The sequence below is a fragment of the Phaethon aethereus genome, assembly GCF_964289735.1.
Source record: "Phaethon aethereus genome assembly, chromosome: Z".
Classification (NCBI taxonomy): domain Eukaryota; kingdom Metazoa; phylum Chordata; class Aves; order Phaethontiformes; family Phaethontidae; genus Phaethon; species Phaethon aethereus.
The window spans coordinates 88,979,030-88,992,573 of NC_138577.1; the positions used below are offsets into that span (position 1 = coordinate 88,979,030).

Sequence of the window (13,544 nt, forward strand, 5' to 3'; positions counted from 1 at the left end):
CTTCTGCAGGAGCACGTTAAGTAGTTTGAGGCACTTCTCCCTGTAGAATTCATGCACTGGGTCACTCGGTCTTAAGTGCTTATCCCAGGGATCATAAAGTGGATTAAAATAACCCAGAACTTTCAAAACACGCTGAGCGTACGCCATCCCTCCCCTGCCCCCAGACTACAGCAGCATCTCCTGCCAAGGTGGTCCCATGCCTCTCTGAGCACCTTGTGGAAGGGGACACCCAGGCAGCAGAGACCTGCGGAGCGCTTTGATCAGTATGTCTGGCCAAGCCATCCCAGAAGGGACCCTTCCCCACTCTGTGGTGCAGAGCACCTGAGCCTTCCCCATTCCCCTTGGTGGTTGCTCCATGCCCTCCTCAGCCTCAGCACAAGGCCAAGCCAGCAAGCCCTGGCAAGGAGAACCAGGGCAGGTGGGGTGGGGATGGTGGTTCTCTGCATTACATGATGGTCTGTATCCACCTTGGGGTGATGGCTACTGTTTCTAAGACAGCAGAAATAACACATAAACTGCTTTTTTTTTTTTTTTATCCTTTGCCCTGTATTCTAATGCAATTAATAACACTTGTTAAAGAATGACATGAGAATTACAGAGTGCAGCTGTACGCCTGCAGCTGAGGATTCTTACCACTGCAGGATGGGGTGTCATCTTCTGCAGCACTTAGTGTTTTCAGCCCTTCATCTCTGCAGCAGGTTGGCATGTAGGCACCAGATGGGTCTCCTTGTCGTCATACGGGACCTTGTTCCCTTCACCGCTGAAGGCAACAAGCTCAGAGGGCAGTCCTTGCACTGGACTCCTGTAGCAGGAGATCTGGCTTCGGGTAATCCACGGCTCACCCTCACAGTGTTAGCAGCTTTCCGCAACTCAGTAGTTGCTTTCACAGCTATGTTCTGCTACAAAGTGGATCTGGTACAAATTTAAAAAGTGTCATCTTTCTTTCCCCTTCTCCTCCCATGAGATCATTTTCTACCCTCTTCACACTTTTGATTCAATATTGGGCTGGTATTGCATTACTTGATCTGATACAGTAACTTCAGAAAAAAATAGTTAAAGGAGATGTTAATAAGTGGCCAGGGGTAGATAACATTTATGAGAGCATTCCTCAGAAACTCAGCTAAGAAACCACAGAAATGGGTCTGGGGTCTATGTATCGTTGGAGATGCCATCAGGGGTTGGCAGCATGTTCAAAACCTGCTTTAGCAGGGACAGGGGAATGGCCATGCAACGCGGCCAGCTGCCATTCCTGGTGAGATGATACAGTCTGTGATAGCGAATGAGATCAAGGGACACGTGGGTGAACATAGTCTGTTGGGAAGGTGTTGGAGAGGGTCCAGTGAAGTCCAGCATCACTGGCATTTGGAGGAAGGGCAGTAAGTATGCCAATAAAAGGGGTCGTGTGGGCATAATAATCCTCTTGCATTTTCAAAAAGCCTCTGAGAAGCTTTTTGCAAAGCTTATTAAACTCTGTAAAGAAACTAAGTTGCCACAAGATTGGACGAGAGGTTGGTTTTGGGGTTGAAAGCTGGTGTAAGAAGAGGAAGTGAAGGACAGGGCTTAGCAGTCACTCTCCAGAAGGGAAGGGATTTGTGGAGTCACGGAATAATTCAGGTTGGAAGGGACCTCTGGAGGTCATCTAACCCAGCCCCCACTCCAAGCACGTCTAATGAGCTCAGATTGCACAAGGGCTTTTCCAGTGAAACCCTGAGTGCCTCCAAGGATGGTGGTTCCACAACTTGGTACAAAAGCCTTGGGATTTGTGCTCTTCTTTCTTGATGTCTCCACCAGTGACATCTAGGCAGTCAACAGTGAAATCTGTTGGGCTGGAGGCACAGCAACCTCTGGCTGGGAGCGCCTGAGCCGTGTCCAAAATTGTCTTCAGTATTCACGTGGGGAAAAAACAAACAATGTGCTTCCAAGCCCCATAACACTACACCGTTTTTCTGGCATAGTTGCACTGAAAAAATATTAGTGCTCCTTAACACTGTCCCGCCATTCATTCCTTGCTTTTGCAGACACAAGCGTCTTTTGTTGGTTTGGATATGGCAGGTGGCTACAACCACAGAAAAAATCCTTTTGTTTGCTGGTGCTTTGTCTGTGCAGGAGGTCTCTCTGGCAGCTCCTGCAGCAGCTCTCTCTAGGGTGGATGAGCAGCGACAAAGTCAAGCCTACCACAGGTTGTGTTCTGCAACATTAGGAGGAAACACCTCTACTCAGCAAAACGTATTACTGTTATCTGGACTCATCTTCTGTCTTGGAAAAAAACCCCTCGAAATTCATCTCTTCTAGAACAACGTCGTTTCTCACGCACCTAAAGCTGCTCATAACATCAGCAGCAGCTCCATGCAGCGTCCAGACTCAGCTAATGAGTGGGGTTGGCAACAACTTTGAATCCAAGTGCACTAAACCCCCTCGCTGTCCTGAAAATATGGGTCTGTTAGTCCCATATGGATCAGTGCAAGGAAGGCTACACCTTCCACAAGGGAAGAAATCCTCCTCCTTGACTTGGCTGCAGTTACCTGCTTCCCATGGAAAATGTCATCACCCTTTCGTCAGCAAAGACTGCGTATTTGTTTTCATTGCTCTATCTGAGATGCTTTCTGGAAAACTTCAATAGGAATAATTTGAAACAAAATAATAATGTTCCAGTGTAAAATGCACAAGACCAAATACGCCATTGTCTTCTGAATCCTGTCAAAGACTCCCTTTTCTGCAGCTTTGTCTTGGTATGTCAGCAGCAACGGCAAATGCCTGCTGGATGAAATGTTTGCCGATTGTAGGATATTCAACTTGCAGATTGTCAAAGAGGGAACAGTCAAGCAATCCTCTATAATCCTCTTCTCCCAGCTAAACAATCTTTTATGGCTTTCCCTTGCAGTGCCCATGTAACTTGCAGAATGCATCTGAGGTAGAGGTGCCAAGCGACTTCTTTGTTCGTGATGTTTGTTACGCTGCAAAAATGAACTCGTTTGCTTTTCTGTTTTTGTTTGTTTCTTTGAAACGTATTATGCAGTCCCTCAGCAATGCAGACAAAAATGGGGTTATGGACCTACTTTCACAGAAGAACAGACAGCGTTTTCATTTGATGTTAATGCTTGCTTTCTAAATGTTGTTTTAAATCTTCTGATTGCTGAAGTGTTACTAAAGCAGTACGGTATTTGAGTCTGTAAGCTTTAAGTGCTGTTCATCATGTGAGATGAATCCCACATCCACCATCTGCATAATTGGCTAGAACTGATGCTTCTGGCAGTCCTAATTAGTTTTCCAGGTGGTTCAAGGAAGGAGTGGGAGGAAAACGAGTGTTTTCTGTGACCCTCCATCTCTGTTGGTACCCCCACCCTTCGCACCCTTGTGCAGGGCTAGGTCCGCAGCAATGACTAAGCTAAGCTTATTGGAGTTGGGGTTAATTGGGTCGCTTCTCACCAGGGCTGCCTTATTTACCAGCCCAGTTTTTCTTGATGTTACAACTCTCTATGTGTGTGCATGTCTGCCTGTGTATGTGTATATACATGTATGTAGGCAGGTATGTAAATATATGTGTGCAAATATGTGTGTATACATATTTGTGCATACGTGTGTGTGCACTTTCATTTATTTAGCTACATTAGGTTATGCTCACTAGTGTTGTAAAGAACTTTTCGCTCAAAGGTTTCCTCGCCTGCAATATCTAGACCACTACAAGTGCAAATTTAAGGACTCCAAGGGATATTCAGTACCCTTGAAAAAGTACACCAATAGACATGGTTGCAAGCGTGTGATGGCTCCAAGTATGTTGGCTCTCACAAAATGAACCTCATACAACCAGTGTTTGGACACTACCAAGGATTTGTGGAGGACAACGCATCACAGTCTGAGGATGTGGGGAAAAAACAACAGCTTCCTTTGCCCACTTTTTTGAACTCACTTAAGAAAGAAGCGTTCAAACTTCTTTTTGTTTTTTTTTTTTGAGGGGTAAACAAAACCAAAACCTCCACCTGCCTTTAGACTTTTAGTTTTCTGAGCAAAAATAGATTGAAAAGCAGAAGAAAATGGAATGTGATAAAATGTGGGGAAATAAAAATGTTGGTATATTATATGTTGCTGGTTTGTGGGGGCTTTTTGTAGGCCCTGTAGAATTTATATTGAGAATATAAATACTATTTCACTTCATTAACATGTAGCAGATATTAATGCTTACAATTTTTGCTTTTTTTTTGCAATTTATTAATGCTTATAACGAGCCAGTCAATACAATACTGGTATAAAACTTTGGCAGTGACATCAGTTGTCATCTCCTACATTTACCAGCAGTAGAATAGTACTTTTCTCAGAGTATGGACTGTTGCAGGCAAAGGTCTGTTAATTATTCTGTTGATAACCATATCAAGACCTGCATTAAATGAATTCTTGCCCGTGGGATTAACAGCAGCAGGTGTTCACATACTAGGGAGTGTTTATTTATCATGTAGCGTGCCTAGAATATTTTTACTCTGCTATTTTACTGTAAGGTATATAGTAGTATCTGACAGACAACATGCCATTTTAAAATGGATTTGGTTCCCGGTATTTGTGTTTATTTTATTATAACTGGAGACTCTCCTTTTTGAAAACCGTGTGTTAAACATGAAACGAACGGTAAAAAAACCTACATGGCACTTAAGAAATTATCAGCCTAATATTGAAAAGATAGATACTACTTAACTAAAAAAAGGAAAAAAAAGGTTAAATAACTTGACAGAGGACCTTCACACCGCTCTCTCCTTCAGCTGTGACGGTCCCTCGGGGCTGGTCTCCGCTGGTGGAGACGCGCTGAGGCAGCGGGTTGCTGTCGTGATGCCGGCGCTTCCTCCGCGGGCGGCGGCGGAGGCAGCGCGCCCTGCAGCCGCAGCCGCGCAGGGCCGCGCGCGCTCCGCTCCAGCGCCTTCGTCCGCCTCTGCTGGCCGGGCTGCGCCGCGTTGGCGCTGCAGAGACGTCAGCGTCCGTTGCGCGTGCCGTGCTCCTGCTGGCTGACGTCAGGATGCGATGGCCGTGACCCAGCGGCCGGCCGCTCGCCTGAGCTTCGAGTTCACCTATAGCCGCTGAGTGACGCAGTGACCAGTGCCGGGGCTGCTGCCGATACTGGCGATACTGCTGCCGCTGCTGCCACTGCTGCTACTGCTGCTACTGCTGCCGCTGCTGTTACTGCTGCCGCTTGCTGCCACTGCGGATACTGCTAACACTGCTGCTGCTGCTGTTACTGCCGGTACTGCTACCACCGCAGATACTGCTGCCACTGCTGCTGCTGCCGCTGCCGCCGCTGCCGTCGGCAGCCCGGAGCGCGCGGCCGGGGGCTCGCCAGAGCGGCCGCGGTCGCGGGGACGCGGCAGGAGCCGCGGGGACGGCAGCAGCGAGGCTGAGCGTGGACCCCGCAGCCAAGGACCCCCCGCCGCGGGGATCTGTGATGAGAGCAGCGCTGCCAGCTTGCTTTTCCGCTGCGCTGTCATCCTGCTGCAGGGTTTGAGATCATGTACGTGCTTCGCTGTTGATGGCGGGGGGCGGTGGTGTTAAAATCCAGGGAGGGAAAAGGATTCGGAAGGATTAATATGTTAGTTTTGATTTAAGGGGATTTTTTTTCCCCATCTTACCCCTGCCCTTCATCTTTGTTAACACAGCTTTGTCTTTATTACTTTTACGTTAGGTCGGTTAATATCGTAGCCTTTGGGAATGAGAGGGATGCGTTTTCTGAGGAAAATCGGCAGCCGAGCCTGATCTGGAGCTATCTCGGGAGAAGCGCTCTCATTTCCCAGATCGACAGCAGCTTGTCTGCCAGTCACGTCGGACACCCAGTTTTCACCGAGTATCAAGCCCGCGTGTTTGGGAATGTCAGGCTGGTGGTACACGACTGTCCTGTCTGGGTAAGAGATCGCTCTCAATCTTTTTAACTGCACTTAACAGGGTAAGCTGTTTCAATAAAATGAAAATCTATCCCGATTTTAAATTATTTTCATTATTATGGGATTTTATTAATATTTTAATTATTGCAGATAGTAAAAGCATATGAAATTGTAACCAGGGTAATGCTACAAGCTCGCCAATGTGCAGCAGAAAGTTTCTCATCAGTGAGCGCTGCCCACCTCCTCTGTAGGAAGGTGCTATTTTCAACCCTGCTGTTGAGTGAAAACTTTACTGAAGATAATCCAGAAGTAAAGAAGAACCCCTTTTTTGTGACACTGCATCATAAGCACTCTCTCCAAATATTTATCAACAATAAACCAAAACCTGTATATTTTTTCTGTAAGAATGAAAAGGTAGTCAGTTTTCCAGCTTTGAAAAAATGACAGTTTAAACGATTTGATATCTTGCAAAATACAGTATATGGAGTCATTTTACTTCTGTTAGAATGAACAATCACATCTTAACATTATTTCCTTTATTTGAAGGTAAGTAGAAAGGATTTTGGTGCTGTTCCAAGTTGTCACCACTTTTGTTAGTAACTTAGTTATGAGTATGAGCAGATCAATGATTATGTAAGAAATGATACTGATAATCTAAATTAAAGCATATTTAGTGACTACTTAGTAGCCTTAAAAAAAATTAAGCTTAGCAGCTTTTATAAATTAAAACAATAATCAGTTTCAGCTCCATAATTCTATCCTTAGGTTGATTTTTGCAGTCCCACAAGGGAAGGGTCTTTTTTAATACTACCAGTTCTGGAAATACATGATCAGAAGTTTGTAATCTTAAAACTGAATGATCCAGTTTAGCTATCTTTCTGTTCTCTATTTCTCAAGCTTTTTTTGTCAGCTGTGCTTACAGACACCGGTTTAGATGGACTGGGGGATATTGTTTTTAATCTTTGAAGCCACATGTGACCTGTACCTGCAGTTTGCTGGAGTCATTGGAGCGCAACAATGAGTGAAGGCTCCTGAATATAAATTAAGGCTGTAGGACTTCAAAAGGTGTTTCAGAGGATTGGAGGCTGGTAAGAGAGGTGGGAAGGCAAGCAGGGATACCTGGAGAAGGGCAAAAAAAAAGACCCACGTTGGAGACACAGTTCATGTGGTTTGATGTCATTTTATTTGCATCTGCTCTTCTACAAAACAAGGTTCTTTAGTTCTGGAAACCTTATCATTTTTGCCGTTGAAAAGCTAGCTTGTTATGGTCAGCAGCATTATATTTCTGAGGCCTTTTGCTTTTTTCCTTTCTCAGCTAAAGGAGGCAGGAGGTTTATCACTGGGAATGGTGAGGAACAAATGGCATTTTTGGCGTAGTAGAACACAACTCAGATAGCTGGGCTGGCGCCTGCAGCGGGTTATTTGCTCTGAGCAAAGCTGTCTCCTTGCTAGGGTTAGGCAGAACAGGATTGTTTTCCGTAGTCTGGATGCTTGTGGTCTGCTATGTCAGGGTGATCCTTGCAGAACTGTTCCTCTGGTAGCCTAGGGAAATGGTACAGGGCAATTTAAAATGTTGACTGACCTCGCCTCAAGTCATAGAAGGTCATTCAATTTCTTCATGGAAGAGGATTCTTGTTGCACGTTACTAAAACATGGAGTGAGTCAATAGGACCCCCTGGGACAAGGGAGAAGAACAGAGCTGGCAGATCTTTAAGGACACTTTCCACAGAGCAAAAAGCTCTTGATCCCCAGGTGTAAGGAATCAGGAAAGGAAGGCAAGAGGCCGGCACGGCTGAGTGGAGACCTGCTGGGCAAACTAAAGGGCAAGAAGGGAATGCACAGGCAGTGGAAGCAGGGACAGGGATCCTGGGATGACTACAGGGATGCTGCCCAGTTGTGTAGGGATGGGGTCAGGAGGGCCAAGGCACAGCTGGAGCTGAACTTGGCAAGGGATGCAAAGAATAATCAGAAGGGCTTCCAGAGGTATGTCGGCCAGAAAAGGAAGGCCAAAGAAAGCGTACCCCACCCCCCCGATGACCAAGACTGGCAAACTGGCAACAACGGATGAGGAGAGGGCTGAGGAGAAGTCGACAACTTCTTTGCCTCAGTCTTCACTGGCAGTGTGTCTTCCCACACCTCTCGAGGGGATGGCCTGCAGGATGGGGACTGGAGGAGCAAAGTCCCTCCCTCTGTAAGAGAAGATCAGGTTTGTGACCACCTGAGGAACCTGAACATGCACAAGTCTGTGGGACCTGATGCAATGAATCCCAAAGTCCTGAGCAAGCTGGCTGACGTAGTTGCCAAGCCACTCACCATGGTATTGGAGAAATCCTGGCAGTCAGGTGAAGTCCCCAGTGACTGGAATAAGGGAAGCATTGCACCCATTTTTAAAAAGGGTAGCAAGGAGGACCCTGGGAACTACCGACCCATCAGCCTCACCTCTGTGCCGGGAAAGATCCTGGAGCAGATCTTCCTAGAAGCTCTGCTAAGGCACATGGAGGGCAGGGAGGTGATTTGAGACAGCCAGCATGGCTTCACCAAGGGCAAGTCCTACCTGACCAACCTAGTGGCGTTCTGTGATGGAGTGACCACATCAGTGGACAAGGGAAGAGCTACTGATGTCGTCTATCTGGACTTCTGCAAGGCCTCTGACACGGTCCCCCACAACACCCTTCTCTCTAAATTGGAGGGACATGGGTTTGATGGGTGGACTGGTGGGTGGATGAGCAATTTTTGGATGCTCACATCCAGAGGGTAGTGGTCAGCAGCTCGATGTCCAGATGGAAATCGGTGACAAGTGATGTCCCTCAGGGGTCCATGCTGGGACCAGTGCTCTTTAGTATCTTCATCAATGACATAGACAGTGGGATGGAGGGCACCCTTGGCAAGTTGCAGATGACACCAAGCTGAGTGGTGCAGTTGACACACCTGAGGGATGAGATGCCATCCAGAGGGACCTGGACAAGCTGGAGGAATGGGGCTGTATGAACCTCCTGAGGTTCACCAAGGCCAAGGGCAGGGTCCTGCCCCTGAGTCGGGGCAGCCGCCGGTATCAGCCCAGGCTGGGGGATGAGGGATGGAGAGCAGCCCCATGGAGCAGGACTTGGGGTCCTGGTGGGTTGAAAGCTGGACAGGAGTCGGCAACGTGCGCTTGCAGCCCAGAAGCCACCTGTGTCCTGGGCTGCCCCCAAAGCTGCGTGGCCAGTGGGGCGAGGGAGGGGGTTCTGCCCCTCTGCCCCGCTCCGGGGAGACCCCCCTGCAGTGCTGCGTCCAGCTCTGGAGCCCTCGGCACAGGAGAGACACAGAGCTGCTGGAGCGGGGCCAGAGGAGGCCCCAGCAACGCTCCGAGGGCTGGAACAGCTCTGCTGGGAGGACAGGCCGGGAGAGCTGGGGGGGCTCAGCCTGGAGCAGAGAAGGCTCCGGGGAGACCTTCCTGCAGCTGCCAGGGCTGAGAGGGGCCTGTAGGAAAGGTGGGGACGGGCTTGTTAGCGGGGCCGGGAGCGACAGCACAAGGGCCGGTGGGTTTAAACTAGAAGGGGGCGGGTTTAGACGAGATCTAATGAAGACATTTTTCACGAGGAGGGTGGTGAAGCCCTGGCCCAGGTTGCCCAGAGAGGTGGTGGATGCCCCGTCCCTGGGAACATCCCAGGTCAGGCTGGACGGGGCTCTGAGCAACCTGCTCTGGTTGAAGATGCTCCTGCAGACTAGATGGCCTTGAAGTGTCCCTTCCAACCCCGACCAGTCTATGATTTTATGATGCTGAGTAGAGCTCCCCAGTGTATGGGAGGACCCTTTTGTGGGATAGGTTGTGGTACAGGGTGAGTTTGCACATGTTTCAGTCTGCTGCTGCACGTGTCTTTGTCAGCACAGGACACCACTCAACTCTGAGTCTGCAGGAGGGGTCAACAGCTCAAGTGTCTTTGGTTGAACTGTTCCTGATGATGTTATGATATTGGGCATCGTACTATGTACTGTATGTCTCCTTGAAAGGGCTGCAGCAAGGTTTTTCAGCAGCTGCCAAAGTGCGCATGCACTAGTGGGTTGGAGAAGCATGGAAGGTCTGGACCACGCAGTGAACGCTGCCATGAACGCAGGCATCATCCTGCTGTGGTTGGTGAAACAGCAGCAGCGCTTCCACGAGGGTATGGTATTTGATAAGTGAGGGTGGCCAACAGTGGATGTTATCATTAACACAAATGACACAGGGTTTTAGAGGTAGTAGTAGAGCGCAATTTTCAAAATCTGGGGGCAAAATGTCACTGTTTCCAAAACCACGTTGATGTCTGTGTGTCAGTCACTGGGTGTATCACTATGGCCCACTCTGTCCTCTGCTACATTTGCAAAGCTGCACGCTGGTATCTGCCACGTGCAGAGGACAGATACACAAGTGGACCGATGTCCTTATGATTCACATGGCTGGAAATTGTTTTGACAAAAGATACAGACCCAGGATGAGAGGAGGTATAAAGAACTAGGGAAAACATACCTGTGTGCTAACATCCATGCAGAATATTGTGATTTTAATAACTGATCAGTTGCTAATGCATACTCGAGTTGTTCTCTCATAAAGCATGTTAAACTAACATGTCCCAGTTTTTCTAATTTTTTGGGGGGTGAGCCTCAGTATGGGAGCTAACAACTTACAAGGAGTACTTTGCAAGATGAATTTTAAGATTTGCTCTGCAAAAGTTTGCTTTATTTAGCACTCTGTATCAGATTTGGCAATCTTCAGGACTGAGTTGCCATTTCATTGGCTTGCGTGTAGTTTGCAACTTCAGTAACTTCATACTGAATTTTGCTATGCTTCTGTATATGCACGAGGGAAAACTGTAGAAGAAGTGCAGGCAAAAGTTGTAATATCTGATGGCAAGTTCCTCAGCTTCAGAACGGAGTGTAGCATAGGAGATACAATTTGTATTATGATTTGTTTAATTATGATGCTGGAAAAGAAACGTCAGAATGAAAACTTCACCGCGAGCGTCCCTCTGCCTGCGTTATCTCTCTTCTTCTTTCCTCTCTTGTTCGGAGCAGTACTATAAGCACACGAGAGTATTTTGGTCCTGGGATGGGGGTATTGCTGTCCCTTATTTTTTGCCTCTATGAGCCACCTGTTTTTTGGGATGTATTTAGTTTTTTACCCCAGGGAACAAAACTTCCAGAAATTTTTTGTGTTCCGCTCGATTATAAAAACTGCCCCGTTTCTAGAGAATCACTGACATCATCACGTTCCCAGTAGCAGAAATGCTACAAAAGGAGGAAGGAGAGCAGCCGGGGTTCGGAGGGTGCCTCGTGCTGGGTTGGGCACTGGCGGAGCGACGGCTGCCGTGCTGTGTTTGTGCCCGCGCTGGAGGCGTGCGCAGGCTGCGGACCTCCGTGGGACTCCCACGTGCTCAAGTATTTCAACTGCGACTTTGACAAGGTGTTCTGTGATTTTCATTTTTTTTTTAAGTTCTCCCTTTCGACAGTCTCTTTCCATCAGTCTCCTTTTTCTATCTGCTTTTCTTACTGCACCAACAGCGGCAGTTCCTTCAATCCTGTGAGCTGTCCTACCTCCATGGCATCATCCATGGTGTAGTTATCTGGCCCTTTCCTTGCAGCAAAGTCCTTGTGCTGGCTGGGCTGGCTGGCCCTTAACATGCCTGACGGTAAAGGAATCTGATCCACTTTTTAATTTTACTTACTATTTTTAGAAATCCAGTCATATTACTGCTTCGGTACAAAACCACAGCTTGCAACTTTTAATTTCTTCGTATGTTCTCCTTTCTCATTTTTAAGCTTCGCTGTCTCAGGTTGGTGGTTTAAAACAAGTGATAGTATCCTGGTAATTTATTTTCCCTACTGTGTTCTTTATTTTGGCTTTTGACAAATATTACTGAATTACTTTATAAGGACAACACAGAACAATGCTAGCCTTCATATTTTTTGGGTGGGGGGTCAGCTCAATGAGTTACAGCTGTGTTGGAAAGCCTTGACTGAAGAAGAAAAGTGGCACTCCAGCATTGTGGTCTGAATTCCCTTGATTTCTGAAGAAGATACTTCCTTCTATGCTGCATGTTACTTAGCTGAGTAAGTTCAGGGGATGAGTAGCCTATGCAGAGTACACCTGAAAAATTTGTTCTGCTGTGGACCTGATTGATCAGAAAGTGCAGAGAAACCTTGAAAAATTGGAGCAGGCTCTGGGGAAAGAAGGGTCTTTTAAAGGAGAATGAGTCTGTAAATGCATCATTAGAGAAAGATGAACTTTCTGACATTTCCAGTGCAGCCTTCTTGGATCCTGGGGAAATCCCAAGGGAACAGTCCTCAGTGGTGACCAGGCTCCCTTGTCCCCTCAAAGAGTGTTTGCTCTTGCTGCTGACCCAGATCAAGGGCTGGCTTAGGTGGACATGGGGACATTTACGAGCAGCTTTTAGAAAGTGTGGGCATTGCAAGGGCACAGTGGATTTCACTGCCGTTCCGTGAAGGCATTCATAAATTACTTTTAACAAAGCAAGTATTGTCCTCTTGAGGGGCCATGTGATTTTGTAGGAAAATCGGGTCTTCATCGCCTCTGAAGGCTTTATTTTCAACGTTCATGCTTCAGAAGTATGATTCACGGGTGGGAAGAATATATTATGAGATGTATATAATGGAGACATACAAGGAAAGAATGAATCTTTTTTCTGATAAGTCCTGAGAGGAATAGCGACAGGAGTATAATTATAATTAATAAGGTCATATGGTAATAACCTTAGCTGTGCAGTTACTTTTTCCTTTTGTCAGTGGCTGTCTTGGGAAGTGGTCTGTGCCAAGAGCAGGAAACACGATGAGAAGTAGCTGCTACATAAATTTCATAGATTCAGCCTGGAATTCACGTTACTCCAGACGTTCATAATCTGAAGAAATTCCCCCTGTCTTTTTTGCATGAAAGCTTCCCTAAAAGCAATAAACAAGGAGGTTCCAGCTGCTCTGTCTCAGCAATGCCTTGGGCAAATAACCCTTCGTTGTCAGAGACGTTTGCGGACAGTTTTCCCGGCACAGAGCAGCAATCTGAGCAGCCCATGCTACACCTGATGCAAAAGGAAAATAACTGCAAGGAGACCTCTGGAAACAAGTCTTTCTCTTCTGTGTTTTTAAACATAGCATCCACCCTCAAGGACGGGCTTTCAGGCATGTTAAATCGAATACGTGAGGGCACAGGGAGACTGCACAACGGGAGCAGGAACCAGGTGTTGTGAGACGTTGCTTGGCGCGTTCTGCATTTTTCACTCTTTGGTGTACCCAAGGCTGGCCCCAACCCAGGAGAGGGGTCCATCCCCACCAGAACTTCATCAGCTTTGGTAAAATCCTTCTCAACAGGGTTAACAGAGACACACAGTGGTGGCACAGGGCGGTGGTGGAAAGCACAGACCTCCACAAACCTGCGGCAGTGTGCAGCCACACACACCTGGGAAGCTGTTACAGCCTGCACCAAGTTCCCACAGGATTTCTTTCCCCTAATAGTTAAACAAAGAGGTGCATTCATGCACTCCTGCAGCTGTTTTATGTGAGGAAAAAATATAATTTTGCTAGACTTCCCCGCACCTGCAGAGATGGAAAAATGGCAAGTTGGGCTAAGTACTAAAGGGGTTGGGGAATCATACAGGGTAATGGCCATACTGTCTTTTTGCTGTTGCTCTGTTTTCCAAAATACAACTACTTTTCTAATTGGTA

At 47.2% G+C, this 13,544-nt stretch overlaps 1 protein-coding gene across 1 annotated transcript in view; it reads left to right on the forward strand.

Moving 5' to 3' along the window:
• Nucleotides 1-5,513: 5,513 nt before the first annotated feature.
• Nucleotides 5,514-13,544, forward strand: part of RHOBTB3 (Rho related BTB domain containing 3) — a gene marked incomplete at both ends in the record, with an annotated part of 29,270 nt that continues 21,239 nt past the window's right edge. The window contains 2 exons of the mRNA XM_082013350.1: nucleotides 5,514-5,566; nucleotides 5,660-5,876. Of these exons, the coding sequence (XP_081869476.1) occupies nucleotides 5,514-5,566; nucleotides 5,660-5,876 (270 nt within the window). The remainder of the gene's footprint in view (nucleotides 5,567-5,659; nucleotides 5,877-13,544) is intronic.